Source organism: Epinephelus moara, chromosome 2 (assembly GCF_006386435.1).
Source record: "Epinephelus moara isolate mb chromosome 2, YSFRI_EMoa_1.0, whole genome shotgun sequence".
Classification (NCBI taxonomy): domain Eukaryota; kingdom Metazoa; phylum Chordata; class Actinopteri; order Perciformes; family Serranidae; genus Epinephelus; species Epinephelus moara.
Window position 1 is genome coordinate 7,452,915 of NC_065507.1, and position 18,634 is coordinate 7,471,548.

The 18,634-nt window shown below is 42.6% G+C and overlaps 2 protein-coding genes across 2 annotated transcripts; one reads left to right on the forward strand and one right to left on the reverse strand.

Moving 5' to 3' along the window:
• Nucleotides 1–666: 666 nt before the first annotated feature.
• On the reverse strand, nt 667–1,822 carry LOC126406617 (lysophosphatidic acid receptor 6-like). The gene has a single exon (XM_050071019.1). The coding sequence runs from the start codon at nt 1,759–1,761 to the stop codon at nt 904–906; it is 858 nt and encodes a 285-aa protein (XP_049926976.1). The 5' UTR covers nt 1,762–1,822; the 3' UTR covers nt 667–903.
• A 3,655-nt stretch (nt 1,823–5,477) lies between these two features.
• LOC126400918 (thymus-specific serine protease) lies at nt 5,478–14,781 on the forward strand. Its single transcript, XM_050061919.1, has 13 exons — nt 5,478–5,538; nt 6,110–6,285; nt 6,880–6,979; nt 7,428–7,557; nt 8,680–8,803; nt 9,381–9,458; nt 9,869–9,916; nt 10,009–10,125; nt 13,131–13,295; nt 13,539–13,680; nt 13,793–13,972; nt 14,047–14,201; nt 14,296–14,781. Exons 1-13 carry the CDS (start codon nt 5,478–5,480, stop codon nt 14,350–14,352), a joined length of 1,533 nt encoding a protein of 510 aa, XP_049917876.1. The 3' UTR covers nt 14,353–14,781.
• The last annotated feature ends 3,853 nt before the right edge of the window (nt 14,782–18,634 follow it).

The window sequence follows — 18,634 nt, forward strand, 5'->3', positions numbered from 1 at the left end:
CCTCACCCCTTTTAGGTATGTATAATTGTCTTAAAAAAAAATACATCATACAGACAGACAATCGTATAAACATTCCAGATGCAATATTTACAGAAAATAATCTGCTCAAAATTCATCCAAATTGCTTGTTTTAATTAAACTTCCTGCAGTAGAATGACAGTAGTCAACAGAGCAAAATAGGTCATTAAATTAGTAAGCAAAATAGAAAACTATTTATACAGTATATATATATATATATATAGACATAAATATATACCTACATATCTCATATGTCTCATATATGTTTACCTATAAACACATGTTTTATGTGTATATGTGTGAAAACAAAAGAAAATGTTGCATTCCAAGTAGATTTTGCATTTTAATCTGGTCAGAGAGTTTATCCGTCTATCCATCTCATTTTGAGCACAAAAGCAAATAAGCACATTTTCTCAAATGCTAAACTATTTGTATCATTTTTAAACTTAGGATTTACCTTCGAACAGAGCCAGCTGGCTAGCTGTTTCCAGTCTTAAAGCTAAACTAAACATCTCTGGCTCTAGATTCATATTGCCATACAGACATGTGAGTGGTATCCGTCTTCTTATCTAACTATCAGCAGCAAAGCAAATAAATGTTTTTGCCAAATGCCAAAAAAAAGGTCACAATTTCTCCTAAACTGCCCTCTGTCTTTCTGGGCATGAATCTGTGATGTTATAGACTCTAAGCATGAATTAAATGTGATAGCTGTACATTAGACATTAGACTGTATCATAACACTTTTCTCCATCTTTTACTAGATATCAAAAACATTTTATTAAAGAGATTTTTTATACATAAAATCCATCGTACCATCAAACTCACAAAGTCAAATGAGCATCCAAGAAGCTATTATGTCTTCCCATGAAAATAGCATGTCCTTGTCTATGGCTCCATTGCGAGATCTGCATCCTCTTTTTTCTTCCAGAAGGCATCCAGAGAAAAGTAATACAACAGTGGATCCATACAGCAGTTCGCACTAGCCAGACATACGTAAGGCGTAGTCAAAGGTCTCCCCATAACTAATAAAGCAATCGACGGAGGCAAGAAACATACAGTGAATATAACCAAGCTCATGACAAAAAGTAGCATGACATTTACCTTGCTGTTGACCCTTGCAAAGTCACTGAGATGTTTGTGTAGAGTCCAAGAAACCGAAGTGGTGCACACAATATTGACTGCCAGCAAGGTGAGCCCTAATGTGGACTCTAAATAAGCCATTGGTGATCTATAAGTACGGTGGTCAGGAAATTCAAAACAGCTGGCTCCATCGAAGCCTTTGAAGACTGTTGAAAGGTACACTCTCTCTGTGATGTTCAGCGCCCCCACAAACAGCCAGACGAGCACAACAGCTTTCCAGGTGTTGCGAACAGTTCGAAGATGCCGTGACCTCAGAGGATAAACCACAGCCAGCAGTCGGTCCACACTGATGAGGGTGATGAAGATGGCGCTAGAGCGGATGTTGTCTAGAAAGAGCATTGTGATCGCGATACATGCCCCTTTGCCCAGAGGCCAGGTGCCTGTGGCGTAAAAGTAGACCCTCATGGGGAGGGAGATGACGAGCAGCAGATCAGAGATGGCCAGGTTGACCATGTAGATGGCACTGGGGGATTTGAGGCTGTGGTGTCTTAGCAGAGTCCACACGGAGAAAGCATTGAGAGGCAGACCTATTACCAAGATAGAGCCAAAGACCAGAGCATAGGCCAGCTCTGGCTCTTGTCCATAGTCCGTAGTGTTGTTCATGTCTGCCAGATGAGAAAAGCAATGTTGCTGGGAGCTTTACTGAGTACTGCACTCAAGCACATGCCACATCAGTTTGTCCCTCTGCTCTTTATCTGTGTGAAGGGAGTTTTTGTAGGGCAAGTTAAAAATGTAACAGGAAATAAATGACTGTGGTGACACAACTCAGGAACTGTAGTCACTGCGACCTTTACGAATTTACCAATATGGCTGCTTTAAATTTTGTGCAATATCACACCCTAAATGACATATTTTTCAAAGTTAGTAAGGAAATGATCAACATTTATGAGGAATAAGTGATTATTTTTCAGATGAAGTGTTAAAGCAAATCATGTGGTGACACGAGGGCTTTCATTCACATCATTTTATTGTGGCAAGTTGAGTTTTACGCAGGGGTTCAAAGTTTTCCCACCACTACTGATGATTTTCACAGGCCACTAAACTCTGTTGTACCATTACACTATGTATTTCAAGTCATCCCATTACGTCAGAATGCAAATAACCCGAAAAACAAAGGTTACGATATTGTAACCCTAGTTCCGTTAGCACAGGTGTAGCCCTCCTGGACTCTATGGGTAATACTCTCCTTCAATCATAAGCACTCCAGTCATTGCCCACTGAAATTTGTATAAATGTAGCAGGTCAATCAGGACATGCCTACCTGAATAAGTGGAGTCCACAGTATAAAGAGTTGTATGATGTCATCCACTATCCTACACCCTCTTCAACAAATGAGGTAGGAGCAACAGGGACCCTAGGTTCAGAACCAACCAACCTAGGTACCAAATTCCTGGATATGGCCGCCGCCATCTTGCCCTGATGATGTCATTTGGAGCCTGAGTTTGTGCAGTAGTGATCTCCGCAGTGTCCAGTTCTCACCCAAGCACCCTTACGACCCACTCTAGCAGTGCCATTGAGCGCGAGCATACCGATTGGCACACATAGCTGTCAATCCTGATGTCAAATCCCCTTTTCATAGTATCCAGTAACTAATTAAAACCAAACTCATCAGAAAAATGAACAACTGAACATACAACAGGGAACGGGAAACATTTATTTGAGGCGTACTTTGAGGTTTTAGTTTGGTCTGTGTCCCATCTGCTAACATGGAGGGGGCGAGCTATGTGACCTATACTGCAGCCAGCCACCAGGGGGCAATCGAGATGTTTTGGCTTTACTTTTGGGGGAGCTGTCATGTCCTCCATCTTAATATGCAATCTATGGTTCTATCTCACACAGTCTGCGTCCCCCGCTGGACTCTTTGGGAACAGTGGGTAGAGCCCTATGAATGAACGGCTTGTTGCGACATAAGCCGACTTAGCTCATCCTGGCCAGCTAAAAGTACGTCGCTGGACCCCCAGGAACTGCCCATTGGTTCGACAGCCCATTGGTTTGACATCCCATTGTTCCGACCATATTAAACTCATTGTTCCGAAGTCCGTTCCAAAATCATCATGATGTCCTGTGGTTAAGGTCTGGTTAGGTTTAGGCACAAAAACCACTTGGTTAGGGTTAGGAAAAGATCATGGTGTGGGTTAAAATGAAAAAGAAAGTGACAAACACATAAGCCGTGAGCCTGCTCCGCCTCAAGCCGGTCGCTGCGCACCATACGCCCGCCGCGAGCCGTTCAGCACCGCGGACAGTCGGACTAATGGGATGTCGAACCAATGGGCTGTCGAACCAATGACATGGACCCGGACCCCCTCTACTTCTTTATAACCTAGGCTACTACAGCAGAGAGGTAGGGGGCCCCAGCCAACCCAGGTGGTGAGCAACCAAACTGGGTGGAGCTTTGACCTAATCCTGCAAGGGTCGAAAGACAAGCAAAAGACATCCTGCACACCACATTTCCTGGACCATCAAGGAGCAGGGAAACATGTTGGTGTATCAAACACAGAGGGTAGTCAGATGCAAAACAGCTGACATACACCCAACCCTTTTCAAAAGTCTTGTTTCGTTTCAGTGAGCACAGGCCCCAGATAAAAGAAGAGAGAGAGTAGAGTGTGAGTGGACCACAGTGAGAGGGTCTCTGCCTGCCTACATGTAGGCTTGGCAGATGCACTCACAAAGCCAGTATGGTATGGGTAGGCCAGCTACTTTTATGCAAGTTACAGTGGGCGATTGAGTGCTTGTGATTGAAGAAAAGTTTCCCATAGAGTCCCCATAGACTCCAGTGGAGGGCAAAGCTTGTGTGAGAAAGAGCTGTATGTGTCATCATATTTGCACAATATAAGTTTAAATTAAATTAAAAGCTGTACTTATCAATGGATCATGGATCACATAGAATGAAGTGCTAATTGCTCTGTGTCTGTTGGATGTGTAAGCTAATCACCGTGCCAACTTTAGCTGATGTAAGGCGACGTGTCATAAGTGTTGTTCTGTTTCCTCCAAGTGACTTATTTCATGGCAACTTTGGGGGCAATTGAAATAAGTTGTAAACAAAACACTGATATATTATCACTATATGGCTGACTTGTTAGCAAATAGTTGCTTTACACATTCAGCAGTCACTTAGCAATATTAGCATTCATTTGGAGTTGACCTGATGAATGTTGGTCTGATCCACTCTCTGCTAACAGCTAAATACTCCATTATGCTCACCAACTACCTACTTAATGTGTCTGTCGGCCATTTTGTACTGGGCAGGTGGTAAGTTGGGAGCTTTGCTGATGAAAAGAGCTGCCTGCTGTCACCAGTTAATTTCATCACAACCATTGCTTATATAAAGAAAATATTAATGATAGCCACTTTTAATCTGTCTTTTCATGTGTTTCTCTTCTTTCGTTCACACGCTAAGGAACAGGAACTCTACATTTCTTAATTACTTTGAATAGGAAGTTAAAAAAGTCAGTGAACTGAACTGTCCATTTCTTACCAACAGTAGCAACTGCGTCAGTGTGAACGGATGTCGCATCAAAGCACAACTTCTGCACAAATGTCTTCACCTGACACTTCTCAAAACAAGTCCAAGGTCATGTTATCTGAAGGCAAATTGGCTGTGAGTGTTGATAAAATCGCCCAGTAGTTTTAAGAAATGGGGGCGTTCAAATGACCGCTTATCAGATGTCAGGAAGTGGTTGAGTGTCTTCACAGCTCAGTTTGAGGAAACTGCACAATGATATTTAATGTGACATTTTAAAATGAAAGAGCTACTGAACACCCACCGTTAAGACAAATGTATCTGTGACTCAAGGCTTTAGATTGATGGAATCAAATTTCGTCACATTTTAAGCATTTAGGTGACTCTCCTATCGGAGCAGCTCACACTGATAAGAAAGCTTTTCTACTTTTGCTACTTTAGGAACAATACATAAGCACACTGGGGAGAGGAAAAAGTCGAATAAACTGCTGCTATAACTCAACCACTCCAAAAAGCCATGAGAAAGCAAAGAGATCTCATTACAGCACCAAGCCGACGCTCTATTTTGCTGAGCAGTTTGTTAATGGCAGATAATATACACACACACACACACACACACACACACACACACACACACACACACACACACACACACACAGTCTCACCCTGTTCTCATGGTATGCCAAATGCAGATCACAATAACGCACAGGTCATATCACAGTTTTCCAGGGATCATCTCATCACTGCAGCCTCCTCCAGGGACTATATAGGGAGCTGATGAGTGGCAGAGATCCTCCTGAGTCCTGAAGGTTGAGCATGCATTACGCTCGGCCCAAAGTATCCTGATTTGGTGCTGAAGATGCTTTTCTCTCTGGTCCGCTGTCTCATCCTTCTACTCCTCTTGACCTTAACTGGTGCTGGTGAGTTGATGAGTGCTGCGTTCGATTTTACGCACTGTCCTAAAATTGGTAACTTGACAGCTTGATGATATACGAAAAGTTAAAGCTCTTTCACACATGCTGGAAAGTTTTTTTGAAAAGCTGAAGTCATGCATCCAGCACAAATGTGACAAAGCTGAGGCGATCAAGTTTCATTTAATTCTTTGCTCCTCATTTCAGGTTGAGTTTATTTATGTTTGCAGCTGTCAAATTTGTGCTGGAAGACAAAGCAAAACAGATGCTGGTGGTGACAGCGAATCCCTTGGGAGTCTGATGTTAGACGTTGAATGCTCCTGAAATAGATCCAAGACTTTGTAGGCAGAGTTTTAGGTATTTTTGTCAACCATCACATCAAAGACATGAACATAAGCTTTTTCGTAATCAATGAAGCAGCTGGTAGAGCTACATTGGAGCCTTCTTAGAGCAAGCTCTCAGCTCTGGTATTGCCCAGCAGATCAGTTCAGCTAACACAAACCATTACAGTTTGTATTGACCCCATGACTGTGCACATTTCTCTCCTTTCCCTGTTACTCGGTTTCTTTACTGAAACCAGGGCGCACCCTGATGAAGATCAAGGAGCGAGTGCGTAATCTCCAGCTGCAGAAAACCAAGCAGCTCCTCCTGACGCACACAGCCAGCAGTCGTCAGCCTCTCAGACATGTGAAGGAGGGCAGGATTCACCAGCAGCTAGACCACTTCAAGCGAAAAGACGTCAGCACCTTCCCACAGGTAGAGAAACGTCAGTGATCAGTGATCTGACAGTGTGAGTGCATAGAGCAAGTGTAACATGATAAAGGCCTGGCATTTGAGACATAAAAAGCGACGGAAGATTTGACTTTGAAAAGATGTGATGATGATAAAAGAACAATGTGAACTCCTAACCAACATAAAGGTAATATTTTATTTAAAGCATAAAACAAGATGGCTTTATACTGTGTGCTATTTCAGAATTTGTTTTTAATGCAAAGCTGGTAAAGCAAGTAAAAACAGCTGCCTTGCCATTCTGTCCCACTGAGCTCTGCTGCTGTGGTGAAAAACTCTGCAGTTCAAAGCTTAACTTAGCAAAATCAGCAGCTCTTGTCAGCAGTGAGTGAGCTTTCTATCTGGAAAAATCTACATTAAATTTAACCTTTTCATCTCCCCAGCTCCACTAAGCACTGACAACATTTCCTGACAGCATGTGAAATGTTTCTTTAGCTCTCACTGCTATTTGAGGCAGCCAATGTGTAAATGTGTCCACTGCAGCATTGAATAAAGGATTACTAAGACTAAGAATGTGCTGCTGGGTTGGGTGAACCTGAATAAAACATTTCTTTCTTTCAGAAATTCTTTGTGAACGAGGCGCACTGGCAGCGTCCTGATGGTCCAGTGTTCCTCTTCATTGGAGGAGAAGGGCCCATCTATGAGTTTGATGTTCTGGCAGGTACAGTAGGATTCAGCATATGCACTCACCTGTCTGTCACACACTCTCAAACAGCAGATAAAACACTGAAAACAGCTGACACTCCCTCCCAAGATTCGGAAATAAAAGTGGAGACAGCAAGTGAAGCATCATATTGTGTGTTAGTAAGATGATACTTGCTGGTGAGCATATGCTTAATCTTTTCTGCCCTATATCCACCAAATCCTCACTTTTATTCTTCCCATGTTTCCATTAGTTAAATTTTGGATTTTAAAATTGGTGTTCTTCAAAATCTTTCTGCCGGGAATAGTTCCTCGTGCTTCTTCATGCCATTTTTTTTGCTCTGCAGAACTTCTACATGTTTAATCCCCTCACACTGTCGGTGTATTGCTTGTATTTAAAAAAAAAAAAAAAAGTATTAGACTTTGCTGCACTCTGAATCTTATCTGCTTTGACCATGTTTTTCCAGGTCACCATGTTGACATGGCTGAAGAGAACGGGGCCCTACTATTGGCTCTGGAGCACCGTTTCTATGGTGACAGCATCAACCCTGACGGCCTCAAAACGGAGAACCTGGCAGACCTGAGCAGCCAGCAGGCGTTAGTGTTGGCTCCCTAAGTGTGTGTGTGTGTGTGTGTGTGTGTGTGTGTGTGTGTGTGTGTTGTGGATGTGTTTGTCACATCACTTCCTTCCTCATTGCATATGTATGTGCATGTGTCTTTTTCTGGTTTGTATATATTTATTCACTTTTCCCTCTCCTTCTGTCTGTCTATATCTGTGAGTATGTGTGTGTTGCCATCCAAAATCTTCAATGACCAAACCCTTGCATTAGAGGTTGTCTGCTGCAACCTCATTGCTAGAATAAATGTTGGCATTGTACCTGTCTGCAAACCATGCATATGTAACATTTGCAGGCTATTGCATAGCAGCTTTGTTGAAACATTTCAGCAACGCTATGGGTGACAAATAGCGGCACAGTGGTGCAGTGGTTAGCATTGTCAGTGTGGGTTTACACCCTAGGTGTGAATGTGAGTGTAAATGGTTGTCTGTCTCTATGTGTCAGCCCTGTGATAGTCTGGTGACCTGTCCAGGGTGTACCCTGCCTCTGGAAACGGCACCATGTGTCGCTAAAAAATACCCAGGTTTGGTGGCACAAACGCCGCTGGAAATGTTGTGACGTCTTGCTAACGAACAGCCAGTTTTATTGTTTGTCGGTCTCAAACAGTGATCTGCACACGCCCTCCATCATCTACTCCACCTCCCCACGAGGAAAGTCAGCTTATATACATGTGATCTATCTGTGGTTTGCAGTAACTACAATGCCAATCAACAACGTTCTGGCCTCGTCTTGGTGCAGATTCATAGTAACGGACACACTGTTACTATAAGCCACTTTTAAAAATAGATCAAATAAAAAAACAGAATATTTTTTAGTCCCAGGAAACCCAAGCACATTTTCCAGGACAGTCAGTTGAAGTCAAGACAGGTGGTACATATGTGAACATCTCTTCTCTCCACACCTCATATATCCTCCTTATGTATTCTATATTTTAAACACAGTGAAGTGGGAGATAGCGAGTGTGTTTCTGCATGTGTGTCCCATGTATGCCTCTGTCTTTCTGTCTCCATTACATTTGTACGTCTGTGCATGTATTTATAATGTGTGTTAGGTGAAAGACTGAAATGATAACACAACATTTTTTGTGTGTTTTTTTGTCCAGGCTTGCTGACTTGGCTGTTTTCCACCAGTACATCAGCCAAAGCTTCAACCTGAGCCACAGGAACACCTGGATCAGCTTCGGAGGCTCGTACTCTGGATCTCTGTCCGCCTGGTTCAGAGGAAAGGTGCAAAAGACACTTTCAGGCACAAAACACAGTTAATTCAATGTCACTCAGGTCTTATCATAATAATAATAATAATAATAATAATAATAATTATATACCTTATTTGTTCAAATTTGAGTACTTTCTGTCCTCCCTATCCTGTCTGTGGCTCTTAGACCTAAGCCCATTCTTCCTTACTGAAGATGAAAATCAAAAATTAATCCATCAGTTAATCAAACACACCCCAAAAAAAGCCTAAATAATTTCCTAAAACAGCTGGGCACTGTAGATTTTAGCAAATATAACTGAAAGAGAAGTAACTAGTTCATCGTAACGAACATGTCAGGTACAACACAGTCGCTCATTGATGTATTTGGCGCAGAGGAAGAACAAATATACAGCTGATACTTGTCAAAAGGATAAATTCATTGTTGGTATTTTCTAATTTGATTCCCTAATAATAAAAGAGACACTTTTACAAGACTTATCCTTTAATACATCTCTTCTCATGTGTGACCCCTTTAAAAATGGGTGTGGAGCAACTTTATATTGAATCCCTAAATATGTTTGTCTTTGTTCCTCTTGTATCCTACTGCAGTTTCCCCACCTGGTGTACGGAGCCGTGGCCTCCTCTGCACCTGTCATGGCAAAGTTGGACTTCTCTGCCTACAGCGATGTAAACTGGCACAAACCATGGTCACAGTATTTACGTATTAACCGGGGAGTAGTTAGGATTTTTAAAATACTGAGGTCATGAGTCCACATGCTCCCCTGTGCAACTCAGCCTTGCATTTATTTATTTTTATCTCCCAACATTATGGTCTGATTGCTGATGAAAAGCCACATATATCACTGTGGTTGAGAGTTCTACATCTCTATATCTATATTAATTTTATCTGTGTGTAAACATACAATGCCCATGGAGTCATAGAACGTATTTAAGCCACCTTAATTCACAAGAGTCTCACTGAGGTCATGATAAGAGCTTCAATGCAGTATCACTGTTTGTCATCAGTTAGCCTATTGATGCATGCCTGTGATAAATAACCACATTCTCACTTTCACATCTGTGATTTCCTGTTGCAGAGTGTTGGCCTGAGTCTCATGAACGAAGCAGTTGGTGGCTCAGAAAAGGTGTGAAGACAACCACTTGTCTGTGCACTATGACAGGCACAGCATTTCCATCTGTTTCATGTGTTAAATTCACTCTGGTCCTGTCCCTGCAGTGTCTGGCTGGTGTGCGGGAAGCTTTTGCTGCTGCGGAAGCACTGATGAGCTGGAATGCCAGCCGGGTGGCCAGGGATTTTGGCTGTTGTCAGATCCCCAAGGATCTTGATGATCAGGTGACTGCAGTGCAGTGTGTGTGTGTGTGTGTGTGTGTTAGTGGTTACATAAGGGTACATAAGACATCAAAACAGGACTTGAAATCAAAGCATTACCTGTACTGGTGTTAGTCTGTGCACTTAATTAGTAACATTAGTTGTAAGATAAGAAACCAAAGTATATCAGTATGTGATTCCTGACTCTCATATTGACATACTTTTCAGCTAACCCATATGATACTTCAACAGCATAACTGAATACATTTTTTTTATCTATTTTATTTATTCAACCCATATTTAACCAGGTATGTCCTGTTAAGATCAGCAATCTCTTTTACAAGGAGGACCTAGCCACGACAGCAACATACAAAAAGTTACAGCCAAACAACACACAATAAAAAACATAAACGATATACAGTAACATGTAGAAATATTAGAACACCTACGTACAATGACAAGACCCAGATTCATTCATCCTTGTACTTATGAGAGCTTTAAAATCAGGCAGAGAGACCAATTCACATAGTTTTTGTGTGAGGGAGAGGAGCAGAGCACATAAAAACTTTCTTTCCCAGCTCAGTCCGAGCACTAAGAACAGACAGCAAAACTAAGTCTTGAGATCTCAGACTGTAGCTACAGTCAGATCTCTGTTCAATCAAAGTGCAACTGTACAAAGGGAGTTTACCCAGTATGGCTTTATAAATGCACAAAAACTAGTAACTGAGCCTACGAAATGTCAGAGATCTGAGTGCACTATGCAGTATCTAACACGTGCAAACAATGTGATGATGCATTCATGTAGAACAAATCTTGAACCGGAAAAACGAAGCAGCAAGTCTATTTCTGGCCTCAAAGGAGAAACAGGACATGTTCCTGAAATAATATCTGAACTTCAGCCAGGTATGGCTTCTGTCTTTAGTGTCCCACCCCAAGATTTTCATCTGGCTACCCCGCTGAAACCTTTTGGTGGTGCCACTGGTTTAACAAAGCAGACATAGAACCCTAGGCCAAAACACACCGGAGGCGTACGACGCGCGTCAAAACAGCCGCCCCCATTATTTTCTATTTACAAACCCATACCGGCGGCGGCTCGACGCGTGTCGACGTGCCGCGCCGCGACACTTTACGCTATTGTCCTATTTTTCCAGCGTCGCCGCCCTTGAAAAAGCGTTATTTTGTACTTCCCAGCCTAGCGGACTGGAGTGTGCAATAGAAATCCGGTTGACGCCCCGCAACGCGACGCTTTTTGTGTGTGTTGGGGGCGGCAGTTGACTCGCGTCAATGACGCCGCCGTCATATGATGCCGCCGGTGTGTTTTGGCCTTAGTGGCATCCTGTTTTTCTAAATTTGCCATTTCAACTGATGTGTGAAAACTTTTAGTCTTGGTCAATCTTTTGATGAATAGAAAGAATAAATTCGAGTTGAACTCACTTGAACGTCTGTTTAAAACAACACAAATCTTCAGTTTTATCTTATTTTAAGGTGGGTCTTTACAGAGGTTGGCTGATTTTCACACTCTCTCTGTGTCACTGGGACCAGGTGGAAGATTTTCATTGGTGGAACACCACTACAAAAGAATAAGGTGTTTCCTCATAACTCTGTTTGACTCCCTGACGAGGGCGTCGGAGTTTGGTTTTTAATGTCACTGTGACAATGCCATGTGAATAAAGGCATTTTATAGATTTAAAGAGAGTGCCTTGGACTTTTCTGTGTTTTTTGAACACAAATCTGATGTCAGAGGAGATCTTGGCACAGCATATAGCCTATGCACGGACGCAGCCTTACCTAATACTTAAAGTACCAAAACAATGATTTAGCCCTTCAGAGTGTATTTCTCACATCATACAGATCCTTTAACACTGGAGTCTGAACATCTACAAGATCCTCATCATACAGTATCTTAACCTTCAGACACACTGGAGCTCCCTCACCTGACTCTGAGGCCTCTCAAAATACTAAACAATGACCATGGATAGATCATGCGCTTATACTGTTATGATTATTATAAATCATGACATTCATATTGGCCTACCTCCACAACATCAACCATTTATCCATTATGCTTAAGTGTTAACCATTTAACCATTGTGATTTCTTGAATTCATTTCTTTTAGTTACCATAAAACTTCAGTTAAAAGCCTAGTCCCTTTTAAACCCAAATAAACGCCTGTCTCAATTAGACGCCTGATCTGGTTGCCAAGCAGTTCATTTTTGTAGAAGTTCTTTGGGTGTATAAAACAGGTTGTTGACTACCCACTTACGTAAGCTAACATTAGTTAGCTGCTTCAAACATGCATACATTATAAGTGTTTAAACTTTTGTCTATTTTGAGTTGCTACATGTGGATAGCTCAGTTAGATTCTCCACAGTTCAATCGTTAAGTTCATTTTACTGAAACAGTGAGCACCAAAGAATACAATAATTTATTAAATGTACCAGCATGGTAAACAAGAAAAATATGTGTCCATTTCTCAATTTCCTTGTAAGTTATTCATATTCCTTTAGTCTGTATGGGTCCACCAATCGAAAGAATCAAAAGGGTTTTTCATAAAAATTATTGTGAGTACTGTTTTAACAGAATAAAGTGATGTCATAACTCTTGCTCTCTGATGCAGAACTAGATCAAATGAGTTATTCATAATTCATATGTTATTCCAAGCCAAATTTTTATACAAGGAATATTCAAACTAGTTTAAATCAACAATTTGATAGTATTTTCCATCTTTGCTGAGCAACAGTCTGGTGTGAAAGGATTTAATGACCTGTCCTAAATATACGCCTGTTAAGCTCAGTGATTTTAGCAAATAATAGCCTGGGATACCACTTAAAGTTTTAAGGTATTTCAACCAACTTTTTATTCAGTGGTTATATTTCACATACATTTTATTAGTGCATTTGAGACAAATATTAATGGCTCTTATCATAAAACTACACTCTTTATTCTATTCAGCCCACATTTTTTTATTGTTGCTTTTTCAATTCTGATTCAGAATAAATAACTCTTTAACCATACATCTCTACTTCAGATTGAGCTGATGCAAAACCTGGCCGACATCATCCTGGGAACAGTGCAGTACAATGAAGAAGGGGTGCTCATGTCTATTGATGAGATCTGTGCTGTGATGACTAATAAGAGCGAGGCATGTGAGGAGGAGGTGGAGGCTTACAACCGCCTTGTTAAGCTTTCACAGGTACGGAAAACACACTCAGATGGCACAAGATGAACTCCTGTTTGTTGTTTGCCTTTTTCATGCACAGTACGACCACCAGATGTCACCATGGAGCAATTTTCTTGGCCTGTAGCTCCCCAGAGTTTAACCAAGAAGGTGCAACTATTTAGGATTTCTTTTGGCAGCAGGACTATGTGGTCAAGCACCCAAGGGTACATGTTTTCTATGTTTTTTTCCTCTGTATGTGTGTGTGTGTTTGTGCAGATCTACCACTCTACCAGCGAGGAGCCGTGTCTGGATATCTCCCATGAGAAAACAGTGAAGAACCTGATGGACACGTCCGTCCACTCAGGCCGGAGAGCAGAGAGACAGTGGACTTACCAGACCTGCACCGAGTTTGGCTTCTGTACAACACACACACACACACACACACACACACACACACACACAGCAACACGTACATAGTCAGCCATCATTCTGTCTTTGTCCTGACACCCTTTCTTTGTATGTGTGTGTAGACCAGACCTGTGAGGATGCCACCTGTCCGTTCTCTGGGATGGTGACCCTTCAGTCCCAGACTGAACTCTGCCCCATACTGTTTGGCATCTCCCAGCATTCCCTGCCTGGACGCATTGCCTTCACAAACAACTACTATGGAGGAGACAACGCACACACACACAGGGTCCTCTTTGTCAACGGTGAGACTGGGTTTACAAGAGACCAAATCATAGCAGATGACTAAGAAAAAAAATCTATATCATCATTTCCACAGGTGGAGTTGATCCATGGCGAAAGCTGTCGGTGGTCCAGGACAGGACTGAGGAAGGTGATGAAGCTCAGACCATTTTCATTAAGGACACCGCTCACTGTGCTGACATGATGAGTGGGAGAGTCACAGACCGCAGCTCTCTCAAGAAAGCCAGACAGGTATGTATGCCTCAATAACATGTTACTGTGTAATCTTCATAACAGACACAAAGATGATGAAGTCCTTAAAACATTCCCTCTGCCTACCTCTCAGGAGATTGAGAAGCACGTGGTCGGCTGGCTGAAGATGGCTGCACAGGAGAGGGTCTGATCAGATCACATTATAACCTGATCAGCTCTTATCGCTGTTTCCTTAAACAGATAGGAAGCAGTTAATAAGCTGGTGCCGGGCTGCTCTGATCTTTCTCATCTTCTTCCTCCTCCTCCTCCATTTCCTCTGAGCACACCCTGTTCTCCACCTCCGCACTGTCCATCCATAACTCAGCACTGTGCTTGATTTGTGTGTTTGTGTGGACTGTTTTTTTTAAAGTGTCTTTACAGATGTTTATCCTGATTTTAAAGTTATTACTAATTTGGAAATGCAGATAGAGCTCCTTTTATGCTTCTCTTCCCTTGCTAGTTTAGATTTGATATTTGTAGAGAATTTTAAAGTTTACATGTACTGAATTTATAAGTGTTTATGCGTATGCGTATTTTTTTTTTTTTACAGTATCCATCACTTGCCATAACCCTGTAGTATCACTAGGGTGCGATATTGCTACACATGTGTCAAACCCTGTTCTTGCTCCTCATTCTCTGTAAAACACAGAGAATATAAATGCTGGTATTCATCTGTTGTCCCGAATAAAAGGCAGGAAGTGTTGGTATTGTGAGGCCTCTGTGTAGATTTATTTCCATCATTATGGGGCATTTGTCATGAGTCAGTAAGGGGATTGAACGTGTGATGTCACGGTGTATCTGCGGCTGTGATAGAGTTGAGTTGTTGTGTTTGTAACAGTGTTGGAGAGTGTTTGTGTTGGAAGAGTGAGGAAGCACCAGTTGTTCGAAGGCCATCTGTTTGCTCTGGGCTGCAGTGCAGTGCAGTGTGTGTGTGTGTGTGTGTGTGTGTGTGTGTGACCCTATCAGTAGGGGGTCAATAGTGGGAGGTCATGACCCTGCTGACCCCGTGGGAGTGGAGAGCATCAATCAGCTAGGGGTTGGACAGAGCAGCAGGGGGACACACACACAAACACACACACACACACACACACACACACACACACACACACACACACACACACACACACACACACACACACACACACACCTCTAGATACTGTAACACAGAGATGTACCTTGGAAACAATATATAAAACACATCAAAAGCACATTTGAATCCAACAAGTTTGATGAATGCAAAGAAATACAATAGAAATGTTATATTCAAAGCTGCACTCACACACACACACAAACACACACGATTACATGCATTAAAGCCTCTCATACGAGCTTTCATACAGGCTTTCTTATTCATGGAAACCTCCCAGATGCTATCACACACAGCGGCCCAGAGACAAAGCTTTAAAGATGGAAAGAAAGTGAATAAACTCAAAGCACTTTTTCACTGCAGTATTTCCATTTCATCCTGTTTCTAACATCCCCTCATCTATTTGCTATTGTAAACAAGTACACCCACACACACACAGTTACACACACTCCGAGAGCCACTATCAGGGTTATCAACCAGCACTTGCAGAGCGACAGGGCATGCTTTTTCTCTCTCCTCCATTCCTCCTCCCCCTCCTCCTCCTCCTCCAGCCTGTCCTGTTGATCAATGAGGAAGTTCTTGGGCCTCAACTATTAATCAGAGCCTATCGGCTATCTGTCTGCAGAGCCAACCAATCACGGCCCTCCGACAGCTGGGCCATGAAAAATGTGGCCCGGGTGGATGGAGGGGAGGTTGGGGAGTTTGGGGCGGAGGGTGGCGGCGGGGTCGATGAGGAGAGGAGGGAGGTGAAGGAGCACTCTATCAGCTCCGAGTCAGGTCACGACTGCACAACTGCACTTTGTGCACATACAGTGGTTTCTTAACATACACAAATGAGCACACAGGTTTCATGATTGGTACACGCATGATGATTCACTTCAGTAGACACATTTTGTTCCTGATTCACATTAATGTTGAATTTAGGCCTTTTGCAGGCATGTAGCACCCACTGTGTTGCCACTGCTTTCACTTGGGGAGCGGTTAGAGTGACAGAATCAGACTAAAATATAATGAACACAGTGTTTTTATGGGTTTGCAGCAGAAAGCTCCCCACTGAGGACTATAACGCTGCTGAGCTGTTGTCCAATAACGCGGCCTGTCCTCGCGCCACAAAGCTTCATCAACACACTCCCATCCCTCTTCTGCATAATCACCATGCTCACACTCATCCATTCACATCTTATTGCCATGATTAGATTACATCTAATGCTATTACACCGCACCCATCTCTCTCCCCACCTCTGTCTCCCTCCTTCCCTCCCTCTCTCTCTCTCTCCCTCATCATGGATTTCTTGCAGATCTTATTAGTGCGTGATGCGGACCAGGTCTCCCACTTTGGATTTATGAACCCTCAAGACTTCTCTCCTTTAATCTCCCTCTCCTCCTCCGCTCCCTTCCTGCATCTGTCCATCTATCATTCCCAGGGTTGGCTTGGGCGGAAGAGTATTAATCCCTCCATCCCATCTCTCACTCCTCTGGACAGATGAGGAGGTGGAGGAGGGAGATGGGGATGGAGGATGGGAGGAGGCGGTGGGGTAGAGAGGAAGGAGACCTCAGATTACTTTTCATAATATTTCTGTAGCATTGTAGGAAAAATTGAGCTGCATTACAGGTAATGTATGCAGATTTATTAGATGATAGGTCACTACTTTGATTCCTTCAACAGGTATGAGGATGAGCTGGAGATGCTGCAGAGTGAGTGTGTGTGGGCGGAGTGCAGAGGATACAGATGGGATGATAAACAACTCAGTGTGTGTGTGTGCTATCGAGTTGTTTGCATGTTTATGTTGTGCGTGGTTGTGTGTCTATGCCATAATGGGGTTTATGGAAGAACTGTGTACATGCAAAGTGAGCAACTTGCAAAAGGGCAGCAGATACTGCAGTGTATTACCTGTTGAACATATTTTCAGTACATATTCCAGTTTTAGCGGAGGTGAAGGCACACTTTCACGTCAGTATACTAAGGTAGAAACAAGGGCGTAGCACCAAATTCTGGGTCCTATGCCTAGGCACTGACACGGTGACAGAGCCATGGACACCGACAGTCCTGTGTTACTTTATTGCTCATTTTCTGTAACCAGTGTGATCACATGGTGGAATTAGCAAGCTAGAGATCTAATTAGCCATCTGAGACTCTCTTGTCACAGCGTAGGAAAGCACATTGTTATCATCGGATGAGTGACGGCTTTCTTCAGCTCATTTTCAGGTAGGCCTTACCACTGTAATGCTGGCATGAAAATATGGTGGAATTAGCAAGCAAGCTAGCTAGCTAAATAGGGGAGCGTGCCTATGTTCCCACAGTGCTATGTTCCCACAGCCCTGTGTTCCCACAGCTCTATGTTCCCACATTTCCTTTTTCATAAATTTGTATCAGATTTTATCCCCCTTTCTTCCAATTTGGTAGCCAAATACACCCAACCTATTATCCCCCCTAACCCTACCCCTAACCCTTGTGGGAGGATAAGGTTTAAATTGAAGGGAAATGTAGGAACACAAGACCTAAATTTGAAAATGTCCTAGAAATGTGGGAACATAGGGTTTAATTTTGAGAAAAATTTTAGAAATATGGGAGCTGTGGGAACATAGAGCCTAATTTTGAAAATGTCCTAGAAATGTGGGAACATAGGGCTGTGGGACTATTGGGCTGTGGGAACATAGGGCTGACCCCCTAAATAGCCACCTGTGGTTGAAATGGCAGTTTTAGACAGAGGAATGAGAGGATCATCTGATCAGTTTGTTTGAGAAACAGCCGCGTCTGTATGACCTAAGCCTTAAATGTATTCAAACGTCACTGACAATTATGTTTACAATGTCAGAGTGGGTGTTGCCCCCATTATGAGGAGAAAGTGGAAGTGAGGCATTGAAGATTGAAACTGAAATAAATATAGTTAAAATGTTGGAACAGGTGGCGCCACAATGACAAAATTCTCTATTTGGTAATCAGCTCTGATAGGAAGTTTTAAAGTATCGTTATGGGCAGAACTTGGCTCTAATAGTTGCAGATGGCTGCACAGCCTTCACCAGTCACAACCGGAGCCAAAGAGGGGAGGAGTTCAAGATATTCTCACCCCGACCTCGTCACGTATCGATGTTTGGTCATGGACTTTCCACGTCTAGATACAATTACCCTGGGTGCATTGGTTGGTGACGTTCTGAGACGCCGTGTCAAGTTCTGCCTGTTACATACATTGTCTTCTTTCAAACTACACTTCAGTTTTCACAGGACATGTAACATTTACATACAGTCTCTTTCAAAATAAATGCACTACGTTGGTAAAGCCTTGTGAATTGACATTTTTTTTAAACCTTCAACAACTAACCCCTAATGGTTAGGTTTAGGGAAAAA